Genomic DNA, 15,394 nt, shown 5'->3' with positions numbered 1-15,394 from the left:
GAAGACTTGTTTTCTCATAGCTATTTACTGATACTTGTATTTGACCAGACAAAGAGGAAATTGTACATAGTTGCATATTAACTGTTAGCATCATCCACATGTGAGAAACCCTTAAGCAAAGAGCCTGCTGTTACATGTAATAGCCCTGACTACTTTTTGGGAAAAGAGCATGAGTCACTTGAAGAAAGGAGATTCGTATTTTCTCCTAGATGTGTTATTTAAGGAATGAACTGTGTAAAACAGGATTGGCATTGTCTAATTACTTACATCTTACACTGTGATAACTCAATTTGCTTTTCATTCCTAGGTATTTAAAACACTGTTATTTTCCCATCAGACTTTACTGTCTGTCAATTAAAGAAGAGAGAGAAAGCGGAGAGAGAAATTTGTTACAGAATGTTTCATGTAGATATATTGAAAACATCTTGCCTGAATTGCTTTTCTTACCATTTTTTAATGTTTATGATTTTTACCAGACAAAACAATCTTCATGAGATTTTTAATAAGGTTTTTTCAGCATTTTTCTGCAGAGCAAAACATTTTAGTTTGAATGCCAGATTTGCTTAGTAATGCTTGCTAAGACAGTATGAGAAAAACCTCAAGTACCGCAGAATGTTGTTTCTTTTGCCTTCTTGGCACCCCACAACTAAAGCTACAGTGAGTAAGATGTTAGCATGAGCTGCACTTATGGCTTATATCCCTGGCTTATTGTTTCCCCCATTACCTAGGTAGGTAGCTCTCAGTGGGACCAGAATTACAGTTTTGCTCAGATTTCCTGAGCTGCATGACCGAAGTAATTAGTGTCCAAGGGAACATGAGGTAGGGTTGGTTAATAATTGAGTGTAGAGCCACCTGAATTGAAAATACTAATGCTATCCATAGTTATTCAATGTCATCTAAAGTAATAAGAGCTATATTAGTGAGGACTGTCTCTTGTACAGTAATTTGAGTTAGGGTAATTTTCTTTCTCTGCGTACTTGTGGGAAACGGTTGCACTTTTGAGGTGCAGAAAATCGTAAGAATTACATTATGCATGACACCTGTGTGAAGGGGTAGATGATACACACTTTTCTTTCCCAATAAATAGCATTTGTGGGGAGAAGAAAAACATTTAGAAAGGTGATTATAGGCAGACCTGAGCATACAGTACCATTAAGGCATTTTTAATAGCAATTCTCTTTTTGGCATCTGTAACACAACTGTACTTCTATTTTTAAGAATGCAGCAAGCAATATTGTAGTATGTAACATTGATAAATATGATTGTTCTGTTCTACCATTTATTTAACTTTTTAAAGCAAATTAAGTTCTCTGTCTCAGCACAGAGTGAGAAATCTTTCACTTTCAAGTATATATGTCTTGTTTGGACACATATCAGAATAAAAAATGCCAATAAAAATATTCTTATTTTACTTCTTTTTTATTGTATTCTTAGATTTCATCAGCTAGTTTACCTCATTAGGTAATTATATCTTGTATTGTTTCCAAGAACAATTAATGTAAACCAGTGAAAAAGTGTTAAATTTCATAGCCTAGGAAACCATTAATTAGAACCCTTTTGCTGGACACTTCTATGTTTTATGAAGATGACTAACGCTGCTGGTCAAATAGATTTTGTCCTTAACTGTGGTTTTGACTTTTTTTGGAATCTAAGAGGTAAATGATAAAAGTTTATATTTCACTTCTCTAAATTCATTGGCAGCTCCTGGAAGGGAAAGCCAGAAAAGTATACCCAACATAATGAGGGAGTAGTGAGACAGCGACAAAAAAGTTACAGTAACAGCACTGTTCTCCTAGTGGTCTCTTCTCTTCCTACAGCTAGTTCTCATTTCTTTTAAAATGTCTGGATGAAAAGCTTCTGACAGGAATGTATTATTTCACTAGCATGGCAGGAAGCTGTATTTGTGATTCGTTTGATATTACTGCTTCCCTTTGTTCCATAGCTGGTGATAGGCTTTATCGTTTGATGAAAGGGAGCTTCTCACTGAGGCCTCTCACCATGAGAACCACCTTGTGAAAGTGTTCTGATACATTGCTGCTGGTACACCAATACACGTTTGCCTATTTACCAAATTGTCCCTGAAGCTCTGTGTGGCTCCAACATTTTGCTCTACTTGTTCTACATCAGTGTTTGTGTCCTACAAGCCAGAGTGCTTTGCCTCAGATGTGGCAGCATCCCAGAAGCTGCTAGGTATGGGCTTACAAACAGGTTAGTCTTTGCCCTGTAGCAATAACGAAACAAATAAACAAAACCCTACCCAGTATATTTTCTAAAGCTAGGATGACAAAGCTGTGTTCCATTTAGCCTTAATGAAGTTACAGCTATATTCATTAAAGTTTTGTCAGAAAAAAAAAAAAGTCAGATACTTTAGGCAGAGGGCCAGAAACATCGCTGTAAACAAATGCCTACCTTTGGTGTTTCTAATGATTGCTATAAAAACAGCTTGTTCACTCTTTCCCCTATATTCTAATGTCACTAGTACAGTTTTATTAGTTAGCTGCTGTTGAGAAGGAAATTAGGCAAATTTTCAAAATTAAATGCATCCCTAGGTATGTTGCCCAAGGCACTTAAGATACTCTTTTCTTCTCCAGGATTTGCGTGTTAGCAGTTCACAAACCCAGACCCAGTGGCAGATGACAGGACTGCCTGTAGCCTGCAGAAACATTTAAGCACATAGAGGTTTACTAATCCCACTTTAAGTGTCTCAAGAGACAGATATCACAGTACCGAATTCTTAGGTGTTTCTGATCTTTGGGGTTTTTTTTTTTTTGGTCTGACCCTTATGTATCTCAATGTGGATGAAAATGTTTTGCATGTCACCAGTCTGAATAAAGCTGTCATACTGATTGGAGTTTCTCTCCATTTCATGCCTCCGTGGAGGACTTTGAAGGACAATGCCACAAGCTTTGTCATACACTTGAAGATTCTGTGGAACATAATAACTGAAATAGCAGCACAGTAAATTGAGTGGCTCATGCTCACTCTATCATCTGTCTTCTGCCTGCAATGATGATCTTTAGTTAATAACTTTTTTTCACTATTTTTAAATTTGTTAAATTCTGCATCTATTACTCACATGCTGTGCTTGGAAACCGGCATGAGGTAGTATCTAGAAGAGTGACTTAAAAGCTCTCACTCTTTCTGTCAAAAAGCACAATATGTGTCTTCAGGAGTGCAGAGAAGTGTTGGCACAGGTATTACAGCAAAGCTCTGGGCTTGTTGTTTTAGAAGGGTTTGATGTTCTTTTGTGCATTATTGATGAGTGTGAGATTCATTATTAGAAACCCAGCAGTTATGCTTTCTTTCTGACTGGCCTTATAATATGGCAGGCAGTATTCTTATTCATGAAAACTACCTGAGTTTTACGTAAGACACGAGGTCCCTATTCTCCTTCCAGCTGGATGGAGCATAAATTCATTAGGTTCAGGATGCCCACTGAAATATTTCTGGTATTTGTCATTTCCCTGCTTGGTTTCCAGTGTTTGGGCTTGGCAAACTGAAGGGACATGATATGAGTACAGTTCAGAAGCAGCATTGCTGCCAATCAAATACCATTTGCTAATGCATATAATGAAGAGGTCCCAGAGAGAATTTACTGTTTCCTTACAGTAAAGTGGAAATACAGAGGTTTCACACTGAATTATGCATAGTGATTGTCATCATTGACAGATAAATTGTCCTACTTTATTAGGTTTCCAACAAGACATTATGGTTACAAGGAGTCTAGAATTTAAATTAAAACACATTATAGGAAGCAGAGTGTGGTTACAGCCGTTTATAGGAATAAACCCAGGAGGTTTCATTTCATAATTTGATTGAGGTATAAATGAGTAAGGCTTACATTTAGATACTAAAAAACTCTTGAAAAAGCATTCGTTTAATATAGTTTATTTAATTACCTAACTTATATAAATCCTTCTAGTTTGGTTTTTATTTTTAATGTGTAGTCACTACTCTTCTTGACAGATGACTTCAGTAACTGCTTCTCTTGTGAGACACAAGTTTGTGTAGAGCATAGCTTTCCCCACAGTTCAGACCAAGTGCTTAGGAGATAATGGTTCTGTTGCTGCAGAAAGTTGAAATTTATTGTCGGCAGACAAAGAAAAGAGCTATATCAAAATAATTTCCCTTAACATTCAAAATTTGGGGCGTGTAGCTGTTTATCCTGTGCAGGCAAATGGATGTACTTCGACGTGTCCCAACTATGGCATTCATATTCAGACTATCAAGTGTGTAATATAGATCAGTGCTTTCAACTTGGGAGGAGCTATCAGCGTATTCCTTCTCAGAAGGTGACTCACAATTTAAAAATTTTCTGACTTTTTGAATCGTAGTAAAAATATCAATAAATTTGGCAACCAGTGAATATTGGAGCAAATCGTATTGGCCACTAGAAGAACTAAACTGACCCACGGGAATAACCAATAGCTTCCCAGAAAATGGCCCATTACAAATTGTAATCTGGACTGTAGGAGTCTAAAATACCTGATTTGCTCCTGCATGTATTTAGCTGTGAACTTCTCTTTACAGATGTCAGGGACATGAGTCGTCCCTTTTAGGGAAGAGACTTTTTTATCAGGAGTGGTCAGTCTCTTCTTAGAAGGTAAAACAATAAGTAACCAGTGAGACAAAGAGTCAGGCAAAGCAAGTCCCGCAGATCTGGCAAGTTTAAATGGGAAACTATGATATTAGACCACTCTATTATTAGCTCACCATTTCCAGTGCGGTTCAAAGATATGATTCTGTACATGTTCATAATTTCTTTTCCAGGTTTTCCATGGGTGATATTCCGGTCCCTGGTTCTTAACATTCATTCAGTGTTTTTCAAAGACCTAAAGAGTTCATACCAACAGAGGAAGCCTGTCACCTCAATGTTATAAGGTTGTGCAAAGATACTTATTTTCTGTACATAGAGGTATGGCCTCTCTTATCATTTCTGAAGTCTTTTAACTTAAAATGTACTGCACAGTGGACTAATAGACCTTTAGAGCATGCTCTCTCTTATTCATGGCTCCCCTTCATGCAGTCTGCTGCAATCACTTTTTACCAGAAAAAATAAAATAGAATAAAAAAAGAGCTGACAGAAAATCCTGCTACCATTTTCTTGTGCTAATCCTTTTGCTGTGATTGGGGGAGTCACATATATATTATGCCATCCATATTCTGTCATACATAGCAGCTCTGATTAAAACACTAGCATTCTCTTAAAGCTTCTATTCATTTTTCTTTAAACTAGAAAGTAGCATCACCATTTTTGTATCTTTAGCTTGCAAGTGTAATAGAACTTGATTCACATTGTTGAAATGTCCCTAGGGCTGCAGAGACTTAGATTTACAGATCACAAGGATTTCAGGATACAGTAAGACTTTTTTTCTGTTCTGTGTCTGCAAAGGAGGAAGGCCAACATCCGAAAGGGCACTTGCCAGGTTGATCAGAGCTTGCATGGCTGAAGAATATACAAAGCAAAAGACAGAGAGAGGTTCATCTGATCACATTCCCCAAGGACAATACCTACTTCCTAAAATAAATGAACAGAAGCATCTTCTTCATAATAGTGCGGGCCACAGTCTAGAAGCTGCAGCTCAATTTTCCACAGTTCTGGCAGTGAGGACCGGGGGGATATATCATAGGCAGCCTTCAGAAGGAGAATCATACAATTACCTACAGCCTTTTTATAACACCCTACTTTATTTTTCAACTGTTGTGTGACATCAGAATAAATGAAAAGAGGAGCTGACCTACAGTCAATATAATTAATATTGTTTGGCACAGCTTCACTGACTTTGGCCACCCTGCATCAGTCCGTACCAAACGAGGTTCTGAACCAGTAGTCTTGCCTCTCTTGCCTCTGCACAGATAAACACGCTTTTTTTTTTTTTTTTTCCATTTCTCTCAGTCCCAGACTACTGTCCAGACAGCTGGATAATTTTTGATACAACTCCCAAGAGCAATGGCAGAAGAAGAGTTCTATGGGTGTGGCATGGTTTAGGAATGGTACTCCCCAGTTTAGTGCTCTCACTGAGACTCTGCATGTGCCACTCACTCTCCCTCCTCTCCCATTCCGGGACAGGGGAATTGCAGGCACAAAAAGTAAAGATAACAGATTGAGATAACAACAATTTACTGGAAACAGCAATGTGGTGAGAAAATTAGCAGTAACAGCAACAATAATAACAACAAAATGTAGAAGGCAAACCATTCACACATGGTTGCTCAGAATGCATGTTACCCAGCCACTCTCAGCCTCAGAACCAGAGCTACAGGATCACTCCATCTGCCCCATTTACCTGACTGGAAGGAACACATTCTCCCCAGAAGAGACTTCCTTGCTCCTGCCCCTGGCAATGACTTAAGGTGGTGTAGAATAACTTCTGGATCCTAGCCATAGCCCCTCCTGGCTACTGCAAATCATGAGCTCTGTCCTGACTATAACTAAGACATTATCCAGCCCATATCCTATACCATCAGTATCTTGATCCTACACCTTCCAACTATAAACATTTATAGAGAGATATAGACACAAGCACAATTTCCACAGTCAATATCTGTCTTTCCAAGGTATCTGTTGAGCTCACTGAGCCCATGACTGTGGGTTCTCTGTCCTAGATCCCTTCCAGGGCAGGAGGGCTGCTGTGCTGTCAGGTGGTTGCAAGCTGCATCACGAGCTCAGGACCAGTGTATCTGGAGCAGTCCATACTCAGTATCCATGCTAGTTACAGCATTCAGCTACTAATATTATACAACAAAATATTACAGACTGCTCTCACCTAAAAATCAAATTCCCTTCAGGTACACATCATGTTTCCCCATCCAACTGCATTAGATACCACGTACACCTGGGTCATTGAGCAAAAACAGTCCCACAGACAGGTTTGTCTTAGCTTAAACCTGGACTAATCCAAACTGTCTCTGTCTCTTCCCTAACACATTCATCAGATGTACCTCACAGGGTGCATCCCATCTGTGATCTGTGAAGGTTTTGATTGGGCAGGGCCAGCTCAGCTCAATTGGTGGAGCCTCTGGTGGTAGCTAAGGAGGTGTCCTTGGCTAAGTGAAAGTCCCAGTGTGTGAAGGTCCCCCCCATCCATTGCTTTCAATGTGGTTTTTAGCTGTCCATTGTGTTTTTCAGCTTTCCCAGAGGCTGGTGTATGATAAGGAGTACAATATACCCATTAAATACTGTGCTCTTTTCCTTATATCTTACCTAAACCTCCTCTGGCTTAGCTTCATGCTGTTTCCTGAGTGCTGTCCCTGGCCACAAGAGAGGAGAGATCTGTGCATGCCCCTCTGCTTCCTCCCAGCCTGAGCAAGCCAAGGCACCTCAGCAACTCCTCACCCAGCTTCCCCTCAAGGCCCTTCACCATCCTGGTGCCCTTCTTTGGACCCCTCCAACAGCTTAATGCCCAAAACTGCACACAGTACTTAGAGGGAGGCTGCCTCAGCACAGAGCAGAGGGGGATGAGAGCAATTTACTGGAAAGAGCAATGAGATCAATGTTAATAACTAAGTGTGTATGATGCGCAAAGGATTCACATGTGAGTGCTTGGGAACGTGAGTGTTTCCCAATTGCACGCTCCAGCTTAAAGCCAGCATTACCTGACTGCTCCTTCTGCCACTCACTCAGCCAGAAGGAGCCCTTTCCTCCCAGACAAGACTCCTTTTCCTCCTCCCCCAGCAACAACGTGAGACAGTAGAGAATAACCTCCATGTCCTACCTGTGGTCCTCTTGTCCATTGAAAAAAAGTAACAATCTGACCAGAACCAAGACAGGGTGCATCTTGTGTCTGCTTCTTAAAAGAGTAAGGTTGCTAGGTGGAGGTGAATTCCACTGCGCCTTCATCTTGCTCTCTACATTTATTGTCTCTAAAGTGATGGCCAGATTTTCTTTGCTTTAGCTAAATAATTTTTACCTCAGCTATCAACCAAACCAGATTTTACCTACAAGAAGCTGAAGGACTCCCTGAGCTATAGAATTGCACAGGGTGGCTTCAGCATGTTAGCATTCAAAAACACATAATCACGGAGGGATTATATGCGGTGCTTTTTATTAAGAGCTCTGGGTGCCAGGGGTATATTCAACCCAAATCTGACTCCGACCACACATCCAAAATGATCATGTTTTTATACTCTATCGTTATATAACTTTCATGTTAATTATTAAACTTATATTGTTCTATTGTATACATAGATTTAGCCCCCCTCTGAATTTCCAACATAGGTTCTCATTACTCTTCTTATGGTTATATAATAATTATTTTTAATTACTAAACAATCATCACATCTAACAATTATATAATTTATCATACTGCTTATGCAGGTGCAGTTGATGTGGGAAAACACAAAGCTTAACATTTTAGATTCTATCTTTAACTTTTTCCAGGGCTCCACTATCAAGCAGACCATGTTGTTGAGTATTAGTAGTTTTTAGCAAGAAAAAAATAATACCCAGTCAGTTTTTGAATTTTAATATATTTGTCTTTCAGGAAAATGCTATTAGTTTTGTGGGAGTTTTTTACTGTACTCTGATAATCAGTTTCTGTGTAAAAGTTTCAATAGTTTATTTTCTTTCTAAATTACTGGGATAAATTGTTTACATTCCTCATTTCTGTAGTTCATTCTGTGATTGTGAATGTTATAAGATGCTATTAACTGCTCAGCAAATTAGACCAATGAGAGAATTAATTCATTTAGAAATAAGTGAAAGTGGTGTCAAATTCCTTCCTTTCTTAATGTGCTAGTTTAAAACACAGCAGGAAAATAATACCCACTGAAGCTACTCTATTTCCTCCACCCTCTTCTAGAAACTCCACCTCATTTCTCTATAGACCCTTACCTCAAAAATCTTTATCATACAAAAAAAGAAATCTCTTTCCTTTTGAACACGTTCGGGTAATGTTTTGTCATGAATGTGCAAATATGACTTTTCTATGCTCATTGCAGGAATGCTGAACTAGATGACCTTTGAAGATCCCTTCCAACCCAAACTATTCTATGATTCTATGATCTCTTTGTGTTCAAACAGTTAAAAAGAACGCTAGGTGCATGGGGATGCCTTTTATTGAGATTGTCTGTTGCTTCAGGCTATTAGGCCAGCTCATTGGGCAGCTTCATGGTCAAAAGGAGCTTTTAATGTATGGATTTCAGAGCTTGCTGTAGCCTGTGCTGTAGATGAGTGGAGTATTCATTTTGTATTTGTTTGGCTCTTGAAATCATTTTTCAACATAGGATTTTTCCAGCTGAGAGTCGGTGGGGCACACTTCTAGAAATACAAACTGAAAATTACCTTGTATCATCATATTTCTGTAAGAGTTAAAATACTTCCATTTTCTTCTTGAAATCAGGTCTCATTTCAAAAAGTAAATATTGCATAGATTTCCTCATCTAAGTTCTGCCTGCTCTTTGTTAGGATCCAGCTGGTAAGAGATGCCTCTGACTGAATTAAGGTGCAAACAAGACCAAAATCAATAGTACAGGTTTTATTTAATTGTTAATGTGAGGTGGAGACAGCAATAGGAATAGGAGGAAGAGGGAGAAGACAAAGAGTGAGAGATTCAGCAAGAGATACCACTGCATGGATTCCTCTGGCATCCTGCTTGTTCTTCTTCACTGGTTTGCTCAGTCCTGGGGGTCCCAAAGTGTTCTTCTGGAGGTACCCCATTTCCAGGTCCAGGTTCCCACTATCCATGAGGCATAGATGCTGTTCCCACAACTTGGAATGGCACGTCTGTAAGCAGCTGTTTGCTTTCTCACCGTTTGCCATGATGGGAATTTTTGCCTGGATAGGTTACCCAGATCTGCCTCACCAGGCCTGGCATCTTCCTGTTGCTTCCACCTGCACTCTTCCGACTGTGTCTGCACTGTGGAATTTGCCCAATGTGCTAATTGCAAACCTTCACCTCCATTTAGGTCTGGTATTAATGCCTCCCTATTTGCCATCTGTGCTTTCCTTGCGTTCCTGTTGTGGTGGCTTATTTTACAAGAGCTTCCTGTTTTCCCAGAGTTAGAGGCAGTTCAGTGTGCTCCTGAAGTCTCGAAGATCCCACCCTGATCCCTGCAGAGGCAGCACATATCCAGCAGGACATGCAGTGAGATTTATTGGGCTGCCAGTCAATGGCAGTTCTGGAATTGAAACCTGGTGTGTCTGGAGCCATTGCTCAGTACCAGTTTGATACTAAATCATGCATCAGAAGGATACACATTATTTGGCAGCAATCTATTATTTCTTTCTGACTCATGCAGAACTAATTTTCAGTTACACAAATTACAGAGGGAAAAGAGGGGGAAAAAACCCACTTAAATATTGTTCATTTCTTTTGGCCATTTCTTTGATCTGTGTTTTTTATCTGAGAGGAAAGCGGTGTGTCTAATGGGAAACTCTAATATTTTATGAAACAGTGAGACTTAAAGATCTTCTTAGGCAATCAGTACTTCAGCAGAATGAAACACTGTTGCAACAGAAGGAAAATTATACACCAATTATTTACCCAGTCAGGAAAAGTTATGCTCCATAACATCAAAGAGCTGCAATTAATGAAATAATAGAGAGTGAACTGTTTTTTACCAAGCCAGAAGATGTTTATTCATCAAAATTCCACAGGCCAAGAGTTGGAGACTGTATTTAAGATTATAAACCCAGAGCAACACATGTATGTGACTATATGTGGCTGATTCTAGGAACAGACATGAAAAAAATAGCTGTGTAATGCTTATGCAAATTTAAATGAGTTGTTGCAAGTAATTAACTCATCCTTACTATCCTTTAAATAATGTTTTCTGTACTATTGGGACAATATTTCTTCAGCCTGACTATTTTCAGCTCATGTATTTGTTTGTTTTCTGTACTTTTCCCAATCTCCAATAATACTGCCTATTTGCGCAAACTTCAGAACTCTCCCCTAATATTTCCTCTTGCATATGTTTCTTTATTTGAAAATCTTTCAGCTGTTTTATTTAAACTAAGCAAGCATTCAAAGCAAAGATGGCTTGAGATGGCAACTTTGATTTTTTTTTCCCAGTAGTATGTATGATTAGCAGTCTTCCGTATGTATCAGGCCAACTGAATCTTGAAAATTAAGTTCTCTCTGTTTTATCTTTGGCCTGAATTCCACGGAAATTGATATGCAGGGTTAGCAATACAGAACTGTTAGAATCTTCTTACTTATTCCAACAACTTCTTTATGCAAAAGGTTAGGGCACAAGAAAATGGATTAAAAAGGAAAGGTTACCTGGAAGTGGGCTAACAGTGCCACAGAAAAGCCTGGGAATATGTAATGGGGATGGGAAGAGGAATTCTTTCAAAGCACAGGAAGTCCACAAAGACTCAAAAGGGAAAAATTAATTAGTAGGAGGCAGTGCATGTAATGTAATAGTTGTCTTGTAGAAATGCTCTTTTCTCACATGCTGTTTTGCTGTGTTTCATTCTTGACAGAAAGCCCGTGTAACTCTTGCTTTGTGTCCGGCTGCACCGCACTGGGGGCAGAGCAGCCGCTGTGTGCCTTTGCACGTGCAGCCCATGAAACGGGGTGCAGTGGTGAACATTATAGAAGGCATGGGGGAAAATTGTAATAGTGCCAGGCTCTGCGCAGCTCTGTTAGAGATTCACACTGAGAGCTTACCCCTGAGTTTCCCTTTTCTGTACAACCTAAGGGCGCCTGGGATTCAAGAGGGGCAACTCAGACAGGTCTGTCACATGGCATCTAAAAACACAAACTTACTTTTTAACTCTGGCTGAAAGTGGGCAAGATGTAGGCTCATGACGTTTCACAACATGGGGATTTTATCTATAATAATTTGGCATCTTACATCTGCCACTCTAATCCTCCATACCTTTTTACATATCTGAAACAAAAACTGATGACAAAGGAAAGCTGGGATTTATTCAGAATTTCAAGGGGAAAAAATTTTAAAATTATTGGAATTAAATAGGAAATGCATACATGAATAGAGTATCAAAAAGAAATATTTTTTTCATTACTTAGTGCCTCCAGAAGCCTTCTTCCCTTCTTTAATGACATGGATCAGTCTGTGCCTTATTACTTCTTCCGTTTAATCTTGTTAATGCAGTCTGTTAAGACTCCACTTTTGCAACAGCACAGGTGTAACTCTAAGTAAGTAGGCTAGTAGGGAGACTACTGTTCTGCTCCTGGAAGTCTTATTTATTTACAACAAAATGTGTGATATTCAAACCAATATAAAACTTAATGCAACTGGTGAGTTGAAATATTTTTATTCTTCACTTCATTAACATTGTGGGGCATTACAGTGAAAAATAAAGAGGGAGATATTAAACATATTTTACAAGTCTACCCTTGAGACAACTGTACTTGGAATTTTACTAAGATTAATTCTTCCTCCTGTCTTTAAAAGATGGCAGATTAAATTGGTAAGTAGACAGCTGGTAAGTACAACATTTTTTCAAACAGCAACAGATGCAAATCCAAGAATATCTCCAGCTGATTTAAATGCTTTTCAAAAGATGGAGCAAAGATTTAAATAGCAACGTGCAAAAGTGAAAATCCATAGTGATAATCAAAAATATAAGGAAATATGAAGAAGTTCAGGAAGTTTTAAGAAGGCAACATCAGAATGATTTCAGAGTATTTCAGGTTGAAATCACTATTATTTGGTTTTTATTGCTTCTGTAACTCATAATTTTGCCTTGTAGGAGTTATATTGTGTCTAAAGTAAGGTGTTGCAAGAAAAGTGGTGCAGGAAAGTGGATTGGAAATGTTTCCTTTGACTGTGATGGCAGCCACACAAAGCCCCAGATAGTTCAAGTTAGACCCTCGTTTTGCTGCAGTGCTCTAATCTAACAGTGCAGCAGTCCTCATTTCCCTTGAAGATTTTGCATGGTGTAGACGGGTGTAGGTTTGAGTGTTACTGGAAGTGTGGGAATTTGTGGGCGCTCCCATGAGTCTGGGCAGGTAAAGGGGGAGGAGGTGAGGGCTGCAAAGATTGTCGGTGTGCTGCAGCTGCGGTCCGGAGGCAAAGCGCTGCAGAAGAGGGTGCTGCTACAGACAGAGCTGAAAATAACCACTACACCCTCCTTCCCCTACGAGGTGAATTAGGTTTAAAGTGCGTTTCCATCCCACTCCAGTAAGCAGCAACGCCTGGCTGGGTGTGAGGAAAGATAAGGTTGTGTGTGACCCCACAGCCTGGAAAACAGGTCTGCACAGCATGTTCCTGCAGCATCTTCCTCTGTGTCGCTCAGCTTCGTAACTGCATAGCAGAGACCTGTGCGTGTCTGACACAAAAAACAGGCCCTGACTACTGCATGACCATTTCAGCCAGCTTCAACGTGCAAAATGGACTGAAAGTGTTTATCCTGGTATCTGAACTCTTCCTTTGCAGAGTTCATTAGTCCATTTATTCAGAAGGGAAAAGAATGCCGATGTGGATTGTTGTATTCAGGAAACAACAGGTCAGCAATACCTGGCACACTCTAAGTAGCTTTCTGAGTAAGGAGAAGTAGAGAGGGAAGATAATATATCCTGCTAAATGCCTGATATATTATAAAATATTTTAATTGTTAAATGATTAACTTTTATTGTGAAATTATGACAAACATTTTGGCAGAGTAAATATTATGAAAATTATGACATTTTATTATGAAATTATGATAAACATTTTGGCAGAGTAAATACTAAGTATAATTCTTATAGGAAAGAACTTTGCTGTGCATTTTCTGTGTAGGCAGCTATTTTTTGGCCAAGTGCCAAACTTCCAGTTTTAGAGTATTGCATAGACAACATGGTCACCACTATTCAGTCATCCTGACCAGCTTATATAAACATTACCTAAAGCTCCTAGAGATTATTTGCAGAACATTGGATCTGATGAAGTCAAATATAGGATAGCTTGGGTAGTATAATATTTGGGATTAGCATAATAATCTCTTTAGGGAAGGTGTGCAGTATCAGCAGAACCATTGCTTGAGTCTGAGGGAAACAGAAACTATACCATCATAATTCAGCATATATTATATACTTAAATTTTTCTCTGTGAATAGGGCAAGTTTCTGAGCTCTTTAGGGGGCCCAGGATAAGGCCTCGATCATTTAGTTCAATAACTTTGATTTAACTCACATGTGGAGCCCAAATCATCAGTTTGGCAACAGTTTGTGTTGTGTAATGACTTGTGTTACTGTAGTACCATCCTTTGAAGTTACACGCATAATTTCTGTGAATTTGAATTACTGGGGAAAATGGTTTATGGATTAATACAGAGATGTTCACATTGAGAGGCAATGAAAATGCTTCTATACAGATTTACAGAGTGCTGGGTGAGCCATCAGAGTTTACTGATCCTTTGGCACTTTCTGACCTCTGTGAGCACAGACTTTCAGGGATCACATTTTGAGCCACAGCTTCTGACAAGGCACCTGAGTTCTGTCTTTTGGGATCTGGACAAGGGGCTGTACTTGGTTTTAGCCATCACTGCCCAGCAGAGGATACAGGCAGTTCTGCTTCTCTTCTGCTGCCATCCTTGCCTGTGAACCATTCAAAAAAAATCTGGGAAAGCCCTGAACACTTGTGCTTGTTATGCACTTCTGCCACTCTGTTTTGTCCACATTAAAGAAACAAATGAGCTTCCAGGTAGCAATTTGTGTACCTTTGTCAGTTTCCTAATCTCTTAGGGTTTCACTGAGGGCTGGGCTGACATTCATGGCAACAAAGTGTACAGTATTTTTCTGGAGTCCAGGAAATTGCATCACCAATCCTTTAATTACGCGGTGAAAATCCAGGGGTTTTGTTAATTTACAAATTTACAAATTTTTTACAAAAATACAAATTCTTTTAATTAATTGAAATAATTAGGTCTGCAGAAAATGAAAATTCTTGTGATCCAAAATATATCATTATCTCCAACATTATATCACTGCTCTTAAAATTGTTGCCTTTTTTTGCTCACAACTGGCTTTGCTTCACAGAGAAACATCCAGCCTTGCAGAGGCTTGAAGTCTTTGCTCCTATCTAAGTTATGGTAAAAAGCTAAAGGTCCAAAAGTGATTCTTTTAAAAAGAATATATCTCTTGATCTAATGAAAGATATTACATCTATCTGAAAATCTCATCTCATCTGTAACCCTGGATCATCACAAATGTAACATTCATAAATTGTTAAATTATAGTGCTAGATCCACTGTACTTATTACACTTAGGAAAGGAAAGAAACAGTATTTGAACAAAACATTTTTTCTTACTTCAGTGCTTATTAGCACTTAAGGCTGTTATACTGTGCTCATTTTTTCTCCTTATAATTTCACCTTCTCTGGTGAATATAAAGGCAAGTATATAATTCTTTCCAGACTTGCCCCAAAATTACTGTGTAGCAGTAAGATACAAAAAGATGAGATAATATGAGCAGTTTTAAATTACCTCTAGCTGTGGAGCAGC

The 15,394-nt window shown here is 39.0% G+C and overlaps 1 protein-coding gene across 1 annotated transcript in view; it reads left to right on the top strand.

Moving 5' to 3' along the window:
• The first annotated feature begins 12,169 nt into the window (after window positions 1-12,169).
• The window catches only part of RORB (RAR related orphan receptor B), a 40,831-nt gene continuing 37,606 nt past the window's right edge, over window positions 12,170-15,394 (top strand). Inside the window, exon 1 of the mRNA XM_058823761.1 lies at window positions 12,170-12,209. Within this exon, the coding sequence (XP_058679744.1) occupies window positions 12,170-12,209 (40 nt within the window). The remainder of the gene's footprint in view (window positions 12,210-15,394) is intronic.

The sequence above is a fragment of the Ammospiza caudacuta genome, chromosome Z (assembly GCF_027887145.1).
Source record: "Ammospiza caudacuta isolate bAmmCau1 chromosome Z, bAmmCau1.pri, whole genome shotgun sequence".
NCBI classification, from domain to species: Eukaryota; Metazoa; Chordata; class Aves; order Passeriformes; family Passerellidae; genus Ammospiza; species Ammospiza caudacuta.
This window is presented reverse-complemented; position numbering and strand designations above follow the sequence as displayed.